The sequence below is a fragment of the Dioscorea cayenensis genome, chromosome 15 (assembly GCF_009730915.1).
Source record: "Dioscorea cayenensis subsp. rotundata cultivar TDr96_F1 chromosome 15, TDr96_F1_v2_PseudoChromosome.rev07_lg8_w22 25.fasta, whole genome shotgun sequence".
In the NCBI taxonomy this organism is placed as follows: Eukaryota; Viridiplantae; Streptophyta; class Magnoliopsida; order Dioscoreales; family Dioscoreaceae; genus Dioscorea; species Dioscorea cayenensis.
In genome coordinates, this window is record NC_052485.1 from 2,043,036 (window position 1) to 2,058,480 (window position 15,445).

General features: G+C 36.1%; 1 protein-coding gene across 2 annotated transcripts; it reads left to right on the forward strand.

Moving 5' to 3' along the window:
• The first annotated feature begins 511 nt into the window (after positions 1-511).
• LOC120276957 (probable disease resistance protein At4g27220) lies at positions 512-12,223 on the forward strand. Of its 2 annotated transcripts, none has more exons than XM_039283700.1 (4): positions 512-726; positions 3,787-3,861; positions 8,222-11,577; positions 11,775-12,223. In XM_039283700.1, exon 3 carries the CDS (start codon positions 8,225-8,227, stop codon positions 11,546-11,548), a length of 3,324 nt encoding a protein of 1,107 aa, XP_039139634.1. In that variant the 5' UTR covers positions 512-726; positions 3,787-3,861; positions 8,222-8,224; the 3' UTR covers positions 11,549-11,577; positions 11,775-12,223. The 2 variants fall into 2 exon arrangements, with proteins under 2 accessions (XP_039139634.1, XP_039139635.1); XM_039283701.1 differs by having other exon boundaries at positions 11,811-12,223.
• The last annotated feature ends 3,222 nt before the right edge of the window (positions 12,224-15,445 follow it).

Here is a 15,445-nt window from a genome sequence, read left to right on the forward strand (position 1 = left end):
TACAGTAGGTACCTGACTTTTCATGAGATTTGGGTGTGGGGGTGGTTTTCTGAAAACCAAGCATGCACGTATCAGATGGTGGAGGTGGGTTGGACAAAACCCGCCTTCGACAAGACCTACTGCTAGTCTGCTAGTGCTATCCCTAATAAGAAAAAAATTTATCTTTACACCAGGGGTCGGAGATGTAGCCGGAGAAAGATACAAGCAATCATTATCACCGCGGGAGGATTTATCCTCTTGTATCCCCGTTGACTACTAATCACATGGGCTATATGTGTGGACCCCACAACTTATTTCTTCCCCCCTTCCTCTACAGTCACGCACACATGGGTGCATGTGCGACTCCATCCCCTATGCATCGTGGGCAACATGTGTGGACCCCAATCTCTTTTTATTTTATTTTATTTATTTTATTTTATTTTTTATTTCCCTCCTTGTCCACGGCCTTAGACATGCCTCTGCAGGACGGCACACCCACTATGTTAAAATTAATAGCCGAGTCTCTCGTTAGCCTGACTCGGCTCAGATCCGTTTCGGCAACCTTGGCTTCAAATAAAGCTTCCCATCAGCCCCGGGTTCTTTTTCTTGTTGCTGCCTTCTACTAGTGGTGTTGGTATTGAGATTGACACATTAATTCCTGCATATTGTCTCCATTGGAACTGGAACACCTTTCAAGGATTGATATCTCATTCGCTTGCTGAGCTGTGATTATTAGGATTATTGCAGGTATGCAGTTTGTGGGATGCTTGTGAGTTTTAATTATTTGTGTTTATTATTATTGTTGTTTTTTTTCTAATATTTGCAAGTATTTGGTGGAGCTTAGATTCATATATCTATGCAACCAAACTAGGATTTCTCTCTGATGTTTATATTCAAATATATTCATGTGCATGGAGTATTTTTTTTTTTTTAAATAACGTATGTACCACGGATTTATTAGAAAAAACCAAGTGCATGGTGTATTTTCTTAAAATTTTTATGTGTGTAATTTTTTATTTTTTATTTTTTTTTTGCTGAAACACCTCAAAAAGTTGATTTTGTTCCCTTGAATTTGTTGTACTGTATTAATTTTTGTTAATAAATTGTGATTAGTCTCACTTTTGATCCTTCGTAATGTTAGAACGGAGGTTTTTTGTTTTGTTTAGAATAGATAGTGTTGTAGCTAGATGATTTTTTTTTTCTTCATTTGCTTGGCCTTACTTTAATTAACGGTTTAGTTTTTTGTTTCATGCGTGTTATGTTGTCTCAACCTTTGCAATCTGCCTCCTCTTGAAGAAAGAAAGTTAATGGGCCATCACCAGATTTCTTTTTCCCTGCAGCAGCTCAATTTGAGTTGTTTTGCCATTTTAGTCCATTTATTTTGATGTTTTGTGATGTACTTGTGCTGAAGTTACATATATGCAACAAGAGACAGAATATGATTGAGATGAGCAGGAATGAGATTTTGAAGAATAGAAATGAGAGGATCAATAATAATAATAAATCAATGTTTGGTTAGTGGGAATGAATATAATGTAACAAAAAAGAGAGAAATATGATGAAATTATTTTTGTGTTTTTCAGTGTAAAATAAATGATATAATATAAAATGGTGGATTATGTTTAATAACAACTAAATTTACTTGTTTATTAAATTATTTAAATAATGATCATAATTAAATTTTAACAGTGGTATACAATAATAGGGAAAAGTTATTTTCATTTTAACAGCGTCTTCCCCAATTTTATACACGGCCTTAAATTTTAGTTTATGTCATTAGTCAACATCTTTGAGTTGTCATTTTTTTATTACATTATTTAAAAAAAAATTAAGAATTTTTATTATTTCCATTTAAGTCTTTTGGTTTTTCTGCTAGCTTTTTGATTTTTACTCTATGGAGCCATCGTTACAGTTAGGGGTTCCATTTTCCAAAGATATATGTATTACCTTTTTGGTGGAGATAAGGGACAGTGAGGGTCCGTTTGGTAGTTTGTAAAAAAAGTAATTACATGTAAAGTTTTTGCAGAAAAAGATTTTGCATGTAATTACTTTTCCTATAAAATAACATTACAATGTTTAGAGCATTCAATAAAATTTGTAATTTAATTGCATGCAAACTTAATTTGCACATTTAGTATGAATGCATTTTCTATGTAAAGTAATGTGTATTCTCAATTTGCCCTTAGTTATTTAAGGTATCAAAAGTGGGGGTTTAATAAACTCTAATGATGTTACTAACTTAGTCCAAATGATAATTAACCATTTCTTCATAATTATTTTAGAATTTTTTTAATGTATTTTTTATGCTTTTCGCATACAAAAAGAATATATGGCTTTAAACCACGTTGAGTTTTTAAACTTTTGTCCATTATACAATTTTGTTTGTTTTAATCTCTATATATATCAATTGTCATGATTGATATTATCTAAAGATGCATTAGGGTTTTGCAAGGAAAAAAAAGAAACTATGAAGAATTTTTATTTGATAAGAGTGTAGTATAGTAATTTAACAATTATCAAATTTTCTCACTCTAAGACTGCAATCACTTTCACACCACCCCTATTTGAATCACTTTCCATAGTCAAAGGGAAAGTGATTGTAAAGAGACTATCTATTTTTAAGAAACCAAATGAGTGAAAATAATTCACCATTTTAATTTTGTAGGAAAAATTGTTATTTTCACTCATATCAAACGGGGCCTGAATATCGCCTTGCATCTCAGAGAATGTACAACGTTGAATTTTGGTCATGCTAACACATTATTTTTCCTTTCATTATATACAAACATTTATTATGTATATATATAAATTTTTCTTTCTTTCTAAGATATGCATTAAAGAGAGATTAAAAATAATTTTAGAAATTAAATATAATTTTTATTAAAATTTGAAAATCAACTAATTTTCTTAATCTAAGATATTTTGTGATTTGGGACATTCATATAGGAGCAGAGGGAGTTTTATAGTATGCAATCTGAATCCTCTTGTAGTGGGAAATTTAATGACTCATCACGAAGCTTCTCTTTCCTTACAATATAACTTAATCTGAGTTGCATTGTCATTTTACTATATTTACTTAGGTGTTCCATGATGTACTTGTCTCTTAGCGGAAGTTACACCTTTGTAATTAGAAATTATCAGGTTTTAGCTTATGTTAATAGTCAACATTTTTTTTTTCTTTTGCGAACAATGTTTAAACACAGACCAAATTGGCCGGTTGGACAAGCAGAACTGGGAATTAGGCAGCATTCCAATTCGGCTTTATGTTAATTGTTAACTAGCTAGAGGTCAAACTAGTTAAAACCATTGAATACCAGCAAATCGCCCGATTGGATAAAAACTGGGCAAACCCTGGTCTTTGACTTGTTTATTTAATTTTTTTAATTTGAAACACTTAGGGCCTAAATGAAAAATTGCCTATTAGGGGATTGGTTTACATAACAATTTTTTCATTATGCAGCCGTTCTCAACTCTTGCATGTTGTATCTCACTTTCACACATTGCACATTAAACAAAAATAAAAAAATAATAAAAAAATAAAAAAATAATGAAAAAAAAATCTGCATTCGTCATCTTAACCTTGATGGCAACTTTTGACTCTCAATTCATCTGTGGCATCCATCCATTGTTGTTTAATCTATGACTATAAAAAAGTTTCTTTTCTTATTTTTGATAGCGTCAAGTTTTAGGTATGCATTTTAAAATTTTTATTTTTAAAAATAAAATTATAATTTATATTTTTAGGAAGAATTTAAAAAAGAGGTTTTTCCGGAAAAAAAAGACACTAAATTCTTAAATCTTGCGCAGGTCCTGAAATTAAAAATTTTAAAGAGATTTTCGTGCTGCTTTTTCTGCTTCAATTTTGGTGGAGGGAAATTGCAGGTATATTGTTATTTCTAAATTGTTGGATATATTAATATAGCTTTTTTTTGTTTTTTTTTTGAACAATGTGTAATTTCTGTTTGCTATGTTCATTTTTGTATTTTAGTTATATATATATATATATATATATATATATATATATGCTCAGATGTCAATTCTAAGCATGTTGATTGTTAACTCTTGGATCAAAAAACAGTAATCGAGATAAGAATAGTAGCACAATGAAAAGTGAGATGCACAATATTTTGATCTGAACCATAAATCAAAATCGTAAGAGTGAGTAAATCAATTTCAGCCGTACAAGTTGATTTCTACTAGACTTACAGTGGCCACAATGAAAATTACAAAATAGTGATTGAATCAATTTCAGCTGTCCAAGTTGATTTGTACTAAATAGTACTATAGTGCAAAGTATGACACAATGTTTTGCTATGAATTGTTGATCAAAATCGTGATTCAGTCTAGAATAGTAGTATAGTGAAAAGTGAAATGCACAGTATTTTTCTGAACTGTAGATTAAAATTGTAAAAGTGACTTAATCAATCTTAGCTGTCCAAGTTGATTTATACAAGACTTACAGTGGGAACAACCAAAAGTGTGACAGTGAATAGTAGCATAGGTTTACTATTTTTGTAAATAGTAGCACAGTGAAAAATGGGACGCATAGTATTTTGATATGAACCCATATATCAAAATAGTATTGGTGACTGAATGATAAAAAACGTAATAGTGACTGAATTAATCTCAGCCATCGAAGTTGTTTTCTACTAAACCTAGACCTACAATGGGAACAACCAAACCTTATATTACACACAAGGAACACCAGAACAACCCAGCGGAAGAAAATAAAGTGCTGGGGGCACGGTTGCTATTACTGTTCATGCACATCGTTCTTCCTATCTCTCTCCTCTCATTCTTTTATCAAACTTTTTTTAATCTAGGGGTGTTGTCATGAACGTCCCAAGATGACTTTTCTTATATATATATATTATGTTTTTTTTTAAATAATAAAGTGGATAAATCACTGCTTTATTAAAAGAGAAAGGGAAAACACAACAAACTCACAAAGAGGAATAAACATAATAAAGAAACACAAACAGTCTAAAGTCTTTCACCAGCAGTGAGGCTCTTAAAATAAGAAGAAGAAGGAGAAGAGAAAAAGAAAGAGAAGGTTGAAAAGGAAAAGAGCAGCTAGGTCAGTAAAGACTGGTGTCTGGAATCACAGGCCTGCCTGAGTTGCTAAAAGAGCCAACTACTCCTGAGCTAGTGAGGGTCTGTATCGCCGGCATTGTTTGCTACTCTTGCGCTCATGAAGTTGAAAGAGCGCTTGATCCTCTGAGATGCTTCGCTAAGATTTTGCTTCTGAAGGTCAGAAGCTGCAGAAAACCAAGAAAGAAGCATATTAACAATTTTAAAGATAATAGTATGTATAGGTAAATAAAGTAATTGAAATATGCGATTATTTCATTCCAGCCAAATATTCGAAACAATAGCTTTGGAAATGAGGTCCCACAAGGTCTGTTGATTAGAGTTTAACGAAGGTTTCCAGGATGTTCAAATTCTAGATACAAATGGAGGGGAAGAATGTGAGTCAATTAGTTGGATAAAGAATGACCAAATTCTCTCTGAGTACTCACATTCGAGAAAAAGGTGTTCCACTATTTCAGAAGCTTTGTGGCAGAGAACACATGTATTTATGGCATTTTGGTTACAACCTTTTTTAAACAGGTTTGAGAGAGTTAGAATTTTATCATCCCAAACTAGCTAGCATAATAGGGTAATTTTACTTGGGTAGTGAATTTTCCAGAAATGTGAATATAGAGGACTGTGCATGCCTCCATCTATTAGAAAATTGTAGAAGGACTTAACTGAGAAGGTTCCACTTTTTTCCAGTGACCGGGTATTAAAGTGTTCCTGGTCATTAAAGCAATCTGGAATTATATTCAAGAGTGGGGTTAAGTCTTCTATCTTTGCGTTGTGAAATAAGACCTGTAAGATGTTGAGGGTTTGGAAGAATTGTCTTAGAGAAATCCAGGGATAAATGCAATCATTGAAAAGGGTTGGCCAGAAATCTTTAATGGTTCTCCCTTCAATCCATCTATCAAACTAGAAGAAAGTGTTGTTGCCACTTCTAACAGATTTAGAGATACAAGATTGAAAAGGTGGTAAAGTGGAGGTGACTCCTACCCAGAAGAAGAATTTCTTTCTAGGAGGGTTTTGAAACAAAACCCCATGCGGAGATCGTGTAGAGTAATTGGCATTGATTATTTTGGACCACCAACTGTTAGGATTAGAGGAAATCTTCCACCACCATTTTCCTAGTAAGGCTTTATTGAACTTCTGTAGATTGAGGGTTCCCTAGCCTCCCATGGGACAAGACCAACAAATCTTTTTCCAAGCAATCATTCTGACTCCTTTGGGTCCCAAATTTGGACCTTTCCAAAGAACTTTCTTATGATCTTATTGATTTCGTGAATTACCCATGCTGGTAGTTTGAATACTGACATCCAGTAAACTCGGATTGTGGATAAGACCAAATTAAGAAGAGTTAGACGACCTCCTAGGGAAAGATAAACTGCTTTCCAAGGTGAAAGTCTATATCAGACAATTCTTATAAGTTTTGTCCAGTCCTGACGTCTAGGACGCCTTCTAGAAAGTGGGACTCCCAAGTATGTAATAGGTAGCCAATTTCTAATGCAGTTAAGGGTTGCTGCATAGGCAAAATTTGGTTGGTATCCATAATTTGTGGAATATAGGCAACTTTTCGAGTAGTTGATAGATAGACCTGAAGACCCTTCAAAAAGGTAGAGTATTAGTTTGATTATATGAAGGTCTTCTTGTCCTCCTAAAGAGAAGATGATTAAATCATCTGCATATTAAAAATGAGATATGCTTTTAGATTAATCCAATTGAATACCAATTAGGGTTTTGGATCTAAGAGCGTGGTTGAACATTGCGTTTAGTGCATTTGCTGCAATAGCAAAAAGGAGAGGAGAAAGTGGATCTCCTTGCCTTAGGCCTCTTTTGTAGCGAATATAACCTTGGGCTTTTCCATTGATAAGGATCTGGGTCTTACCAGTTTTGAGAATTGTATTTATCCAGGTTAACCAATGTTGGCCAAAGCCCCTGACTGCTAAAATCTTAAGCAAAAAGTTCCAATCTAAGGAACCAAATGCTTTCACGAAATCCATTTTGAAGGGATATCCTGGAAGTTTCTGTTTTTGAAGATGAAAAATTACTTCTTGAGCTGCAACGATGTTGTCAGCAATACTGCCCCTTGATGAAGCCTAATTGTGATAAGTCTGCTAAATCATCGATAACTTATTATGTTTTGATACACATATATCGGAATGGAGCTTAGATGGCCGGTAACCAACACCAATAATACATTAATGACTCACCACAATGCTTCTAAATATTAACAAAAAAATATTAATTGCAACACATTTTTTGGATAGTCTTTTTTATTTTTTTAAATTAAATCATTTAAAAGTTTTTAAGAATTTTTATTCTTTTCATTTAGTTGTTTGGTTTTTTTCCTACATTATAGTTTTTATTCTTAAAACTTTCTTCATTAATTGTTCATATGTGTGGTTTATCTATTTTCTAATAAGAAATCCCCATCCTTCCTCGCTAATAAAGTTATGATTTACATTTTTCAAAAGTACCCATATTACCCCCTTTTGCCAAGGCTAGGCAAAAAATAGTGCAAAATATGGCATGCTATACTTGTGCCTCGGAGCATCTACAAGGCCGGATTTTGGCCCACCAACGGTGGACCAAAGTGATACACCTCATTTCTGAAAAAAAATAAAAAATAAAAAATAAATAAAGTGATACACCTCATGACCAAATCTTCGGACCACACCGGCAATATGGCGCCCAAAGACTAGTCGAGAGTGATCCGATCTTCTTTCTCTCGAGGGCGCTGTGTCTCGGGGACGGTTGGCTTGCACGGCCTAGATATTTTATCTTGTTGTTGCTTTATCTTGCTTTTTCTGTTCGTTGTTCTCCTCATCTCCCGGTGAGGGATTACGATTCTTTACATTGTCCCGATCTTCTATGACGCTACGTTTTCACGATCTGCATCTTTTGCTACTTCTTTCTTTTAATAAATTGTGGTTTATCCACTTTATTCAACCCTCATGACCAAAGAGATATCCAGACTCATGCCCTGGCATCAAGTGACACCATGCTTATGTTTTTTTATTATCGATACTATATATGCATGTGGAGTTTATAAACATTTAAAACATAATCCTTCATAGTTCAGTTTAAAAATATACATTATATAACGAATTATTTTCCAAATAAAAAAAAATTTAAAAAAAACTTCACATTTACTCTTTGTGGTTGCCAGAGAATGGAATTGTTGATCACAATCGCTGGTGTGATTGCGGAGCATGCATGGGTCCCCATTAGCCAGCGCATTGGTTACCTTATTTGCTACAAAAGCAACATTGAGAAGCTGGAGAGCACATTTAATGAACTAGATGATCTTCGGAAGGATGTCCAGGGAAAGGTTGATGCAGCGAGGCGTGAAAGACTTGAAGAGGTCAAACCTGTAGTTCAAACTTGGTTTACGGATGTAAACACAATGGAAGGAGAGGTGAAGAGAATCAAAGATGAAGCTTCGGCGATGCCCAACAATTGCTTTCTTCACATAAACTTGCACTATAAACTTGGAAGTGAGGCTGCTCATCATATGAAAACTACTGGTGAACTTATAAGAAAAGGCAATTTTGATAGTGTGTCTCAGAAGCGCCCACCCCCAAGCACTACCGATTCACTGTTATTTAATGAAGGCTACACAATTTTCCATTCAAGGAAGTCCCGTGAGAAGAAAATACTTGAAGCATTGAAGGATGAAGCTGTGTACTTAATTGGGCTTTGGGGCATGGGAGGAGGAGGAAAGACAACATTAACGAAAGAAGTAGCGAAGCAAGCCAAGGAGCAAAAGTTGTTTGATGAAGTGGTGATGGTTACTGTCTCACAAAACATAGATCTAAAGAGAATTCAAACTGACATAGCAGAGATTTTGGGTTTGGATCTCAAAGAAGATAATGTAGACGTAAGAGCTGGCAAGCTTGCAGACAGATTAAAAGGTACAGAACAAAAAATATTGGTGATATTAGACGATTTATGGGAGATGTTGGATCTGTCAAAGGTTCGGATTCCACGTCCACAGATGGGTTCCACCTGCAAAGTGGTGATCACAACAAGAAACAAAGCTGTCTGTAACAGTATGAGTTGCCAAGAGATGGTTGAATTGAAGACATTAACAGATGAAGAATCTTGGAGTCTATTCAGGAGTAGAGCAGGGGATGCAGTGGAGTCCCCCACAATAAGGGAATTGGCATGGAATGTGGCCAAAGAGTGTGCTGGTCTGCCTCTGGCACTGGTGGTTCTTGGCACAGCACTAAAAGGCAAGAGTCCTGAGATTTGGGAGGCAGTGTTGATGGGGCTGAAAACGTCGAAGGAGGTTGATCTCCCAGGTGTGAGTAAACATGTTTTTCAATCCATCCAACTGAGTTTCAATTTCTTAGAGAGTGAGGCAGCCAAGTCTTGCTTCTTGCACTGTTGTCTGTATCCTGAAGATTGGAATATTCCTATAGAAGAATTAATGCCTATAATGGTCGGAGGGGGCCTCTTAGCTACAGGTGAAACTCTAAACGAAGCACAACGCAAAGTGTATGTACTGCTCGACCAGCTAAAAGCTTGTGGTTTGCTTCTTCAAGGTTTGTCTGAAGGCTATGTAAGAATGCATGATGTTGTTAGGGATGTGGCGATGCAAATAAGTGCAAAAGATCACATGTTCTATGTAAGAGCTGGGCGAGGCTTTGTAGAGTGGCCAAGAACTACTGAAAGTCAGATGAGAAATTGCCAACGGCTTTCACTGATGGACAATGATATTAAAGATCTTCCTCCTGATCCAATGGAGTACCCAAAACTTGAGATGTTGATCCTGAGAGGCAATAGCAGGTTATCAAGCATCCCAGAAATGTTCTTCCTACACATGGGATCTCTGATGGTTCTTGACTTGAGAAATACCAGTATTGTATCGCTTCCAAAATCACTCTCTTGTCTCACTAATCTCAGAGTATTGAACCTGAGAAATTGTTATCGTTTAAATGATATATCTCACATTAATGGGTTGAAGATGGTTGAAATGTTTATTTTGGAAGATTCTCCGGTGTCCATTGCTCCAGAAGGTGTAGCTTGGGTACAGAATGTGAGATTTGTTAATTTGGGTTGTTCAATGGATATTTCACCTTCCCTCGTTGATTACTTTTCCAACGAATTGCCAAGATTTCACAGGCTAGAACAGCTGTTCATGAGCAAGTTTGCAGGTAGCTTTCGAGAGTTGTTAAAATTGAGGCATCTAACTCACCTATTCATTGCAGAAGCGATGGACTTAGATGTTCCCTTATCACATGAACTAGTCTCAACAAGTTCTCTGCCTGATCAACTTCTAAAATTCGGCCTTTCTTTTGTCCCAGACCAGCCATGGTATTGGTCTCTTCCCAGTGATAGAAGAGGTTTGAAACTGATGGGAACCAAACCCTTGGCTGTATGGGTCAAGAGATTACTTGAAAAAACAATAGAGTTGGTATTAGCAGAATTCCAGGGAGCTGAACTCATTTCCATCAAAAGCAGTATCCCATGGCTTAAGCTCTCAAGTTTGGAGTATCTTCATGTTGTCAACTGGCCAAATTTGACCAAGTTGTTGGGTGATCAGGAATTATTGCATGAACAAATCCCCCTCAGCCAACTCAAAACGATGATCATAGACGATTGTCCCACGTTGACCAGTTCAGTACCATCAAACATTTGGCAGAAACTAGAGCATCTAAGTGTTAAGGACTGCCCTATGATGCTGGAACTGTTTCCAAGACGTCATAAAGCCCACGACATAAACCTGCGGCTACAGAATGTATTACAACCATTCCAATGCCTGCCAAACTTGAAGCGCTTGTATATCAATAATTGTGGTGTGAGATATGTGCTTTCATTTGAGAGGGAGACAGTGACAACGGCAGACCCTTTTCCAACACTAGAGGTGCTTCATATTGAGAAATGCCAGAAGATGACTGAGATCATCTCTCCTTGTACATCTATGCAAGTCCTGTGCTTCTGCCTGGGACTAAGAGATCTCGAGATCAATTCATGTCCAAGACTTACGCATGTTTTCTCCTACAAGCAAGCAAAAAGCATGCAACATTTGATTAATCTTTCTATAACAGATTGTGTTGCATTGAAGGCTGTGGCGATTTCCATGGAAAATAAAGAGGAAGCATCTGCAAGCACATCCACACATGCTGCTGATCATGAATCTTATAGGCTTTTCCCTAATTTGAGACAACTCGAGATCAATTCATGTCCAAGACTTACGCATGTTTTCTCCTACAAGCAAGCAAAAAGCATGCAACATTTGATTAAGCTTTCTATAACAGATTGTGTTGCATTGAAGGCTGTGGCGATTTCCATGGAAAATAAAGAAGAAGCATCTGCAAGCACATCCACACATGCTGCTGATCATGAATCTTATAGCCTTTTCCCTAATTTGAGACAACTCGTCCTATATAATCTGCCTCAACTCACTGGCTTCCATCACCCGGCAGCACCGCCCATGGAGTGGTCAGGTCTTCATAGTTGCAAGATACACGGCTGCCCAAAACTACAGTAGCCTTTTCAAGAACCAATTCAATCACTACGGTAAGAGCATCATCACCCCCTCTCATCTCAATCATAGCTAAAATCACATGTATTCATCTTATTTCCTTCTGCATTTAGATCATATAAGTGACAAATTTGTGTTAGAAATATCCTAGTTTTAACCATTTTGGACCTCGATTCATAAAATCCTGTGCTAATCGCTTTTGTTATGTTCTAATTTGTTTTTTGAAGTACAGTAAATAACATGTATTCCATCTGCTTTTATTATGAAGCAAATGGAATGCAACATTCGGAAGAACTAAATGTAGAAGACGTTCTGCATTGGAGAGAATTGTGGTTTCTGAAGGAGAAGAAGAACAAGTTGATGAATGCTTGTTTCCTCTGTTGAAGAAGCTTGCAAGAACTCACTGCCATACTACCCTTAGTGACAGACGGTGGCGTGGGAGTTGGGCCCTCTCTGGATGAGTGACTTTCAGGTTCTGGTTGTGTTTGCTTGGTGGTTTGGTTGCGTATTGTTTCAAATTTCTGCTGGTGTTTAACTACTGATTGTTAATTTGTTTTATTTGTTTGTGCTTTGTTGCTTTTGACATGTGGTTGTTGTCATTGCTTCTATTTATTTGGGGATTTTGAATTAAACACTATTGTAATGCATTGTGGGCATCACCTCCGGTACTATTTTATCATATTGTTGTTGTTGTTTTTTTTAATGTTTGTGTGTTCGGTTGTTCTGTCATTTTGTTCCTCGCCCCTTTATTTAATTTGTGGGCATCACCTTTATTTTGTCATTTTTTGCTACTATATCAATATTGTGGTAATACTATTTATTTATTGTTCACAGGTCTTTTGTGTGAGATAAACATGTGGATTTATTAGTTCGGTTTAGTTTTAAAAATCTTATATATATGCATATGGTAGAACTCTAATCGCTCCTTGTGATGTCTGGTTGAGTTAATAAATCCCTAGAGGGTCAATAAGCCACCGTAATTTATGCATCACTCTATCTATCTATCTTTTGACAACCCTCTTGTTGGACGGCGTTTGTCATCATTATCCAAAAATAAAATAAATGTCCCTTTGATACACTTAATTGGAGGTGCTTGTCGGCATTTGTAAAAAAAAAAAGAATAAATGCATCGAGAAGAGATATTTCATTTTGATTCTAGCCAATCCTAACAAAAACATCATGCCAGCAGTGCCTAATTTTGAAGCAATTCCAAATCAAGTGCTCGGCAGATTCATCAGCTAAGCCACATAGAGGGCATGACATCTTAGGGCCAATATTGAGCTGATATAAGTACTCACCAGTGGGAATTCTCCCATGAGCAAGTTTCCAAAGAATAACTTTGACACGAGGGAGAGTAGGCAGTTTCCAAATTACAGACTAGCCCAACAAAGAATCTTCAATTGATTTCAACTTAATGGCATGCTCATAAACAGTAGAAGCAATAGAAGCTTTGCAAGAATGCAAACTCCAAACCCATAGATTGGAAATAGTCTCATTAATATTTAAATTCTCAATACAATTCCAATCAAAATTGTTACCAAACAAATTTCTAAGGGAAGCAGAGCAAAAGCCATTAGAACCTAAGAGGTTAGAGAAATGGAACTCCTCCAGATTATCGATCGACATATTTAAAAAGTAGGCTTTTTAGCAATAGGAAGGTCAAAAATACAGGAGTCGTGCCATAAATCTATATTTATAGGGTTACAAGAAAGCAGTTTGATGTCGGGCTTAAGAAAGTTTGCCGTGTTACAAATGGATTTGTAAAACCAGGAGGAATTGGAAATACGAGTCGGGTTCTAAAGATGTCAACCATTGTATTTAAATTTGAAAATATCCACCCAAATCTTGTTCTTAGAGTTAAGAATGGAAAAAACATTTTTGGCCATGAGCGAGTGCTTAACATAGCTAAGATTCCGAATTCCCAAGCCCCCCTTAGACTTTTTAAGTGTAGTAACTGCCCAACCAACAGAATGAAAACCATGATTGCTGCCAGTTCTACCCCAGAGAAAATTCATAGTAAGTTTGGATATACTATCCATAATTGTATTGGGGAGGTTCATAACTGAAAGGATATAATTAGGTATAGCAAAAATGGTGCTATTGAGAAGAATAATTCTGCCCACAGTAGTGAGAGTAGTGTGGTTCAAAGAATGTAAGGTGTTCTTAACTCTGTTAGGAATGTGAAGAAGCTGATTAGTAAGCAATCTCCTAGGAGAAATAGGAACACCGAGATAATTGAAAGGAAAGCTCCCTAATCTAATCCCAAGAATCCTAGAGACAAAGTTGGCAAGTTTGTTGTTGCACCAGGAAGGAACAAAAATGGTAGATTTAAGTTAGGCTTTTGGCCAGAAATGTCCTGGTAGATTTTAAGGCAAAAAAGATAATTGCGAGCTAATTGCCTGGAGGCTTTAGTGACCAAAATTAGATCATCAGCAAACATCAAATGATTGAAATTTCTAGGAAAGTTGGAATTAAAGCCATGAACCATATCTGATGTTAAAGGTTTATTGAGAATAGCAGAGAGAGTCTGAGAGACCAATAGGAAAAGCATGGGAGAAAGGGGATCCTCTTGCCTTACCCCTCTATTACTATTGATCCAAGAAGTGTGCCGACCATTAATAATAAAGGAGAAAGTAGAAGAGGAGAGACAAGCATGGACCCAAGTAATCCACTTAGTAGGGAAAAGCATTTTCTGGAGGATAGCAATTATGGCAGGCCATTCAATAGTATCAAAGGCCTTTTCAATATCAATTTTACATATCATCCTAGAGGAAACATGAGATTTGGTTTCTAAGCTATGGCAATTTCTTGGGCTGCAATAATGTTATCAATAGCGACATGCCCAAGAATGAACCCACATTGCTCAGGGCCAATAATAGTGTGAATGACAAGTTTACGGCGGTTGGCAAGGATTTTAGAAAGCAATTTATAACAGACGTTACACAGAGAGATTGGTCTAAAATCTTTAACAGAAATAGGATGAGTGGTTTTGGGAATTAACACAACGTAAGTTTAGCCCCAAGAATGAAGATGGGATCTAGTGTTAAAAAAACAAGAAATAGCATTGAAAAGGTGATCCCCAAGTAAATTCCAATAAAAAAGAGAGAATTCAACATTCATGCCGTCAGGACTAGGACTCTTACCCCGAGACATAGATCTGAGAGTACGATAAACTTCTCCCATAGAGATGGGTCTAGTTAGAGACTCTCGATCTATGTCCGAAAAGACAGGTAAGTCAACTGGTAAGGCATTAATATAGAACTCAAAAGTTTGAGAAGAAGAGGAAGACCAAAAATATATGTAATAATCAAGAAAGAAAAGTTCAATGTCAGATTGCTCATTAAAAATATTACCCGAAAGGTCTTTGATAGTTATGATCCTATTTTTATGTTGCCGAACCTTGACTGCATTGTAGAAGTATCTAGTATCTGAATCACCCAAAGTCATCCATTGCATCTTAGCTCTTTGCCCAAATATAGTTTTTATTGTCTCAACAGAGAAGTTTGCTGATTGTATAGGGCCCTCAGCCAGACAAAGCTCCAGTTGTCCTACGAATTCTCATCTTCCTCCTCGATTTTCTTAATTTCAGCCTAAATATTGTTAAGTTCATCATCAATGCATCCTAGACCAAAACGTTTCCACCTGAGGATATTCCATTTAGTGTTAGTAATACAATGCATAAAGGAGTGCAAGGTAGAAGCAAAAGAGTCATTGGTCCATGCTTTAATAACACTGTTGTGCCAACCCTCGTATTCCAACCAGAAGTTATCAAACATGAATCATTGTTGGAAAAGTTAGAAGAGTTACGAGCATTTAAAAGTAAAAGCGAATGATTCGAGTTGGTGTGAGGTAGATGGTGATTAGTAAATTTTTGAAATTGAGGATCCACTTGGTGCTGGCAAG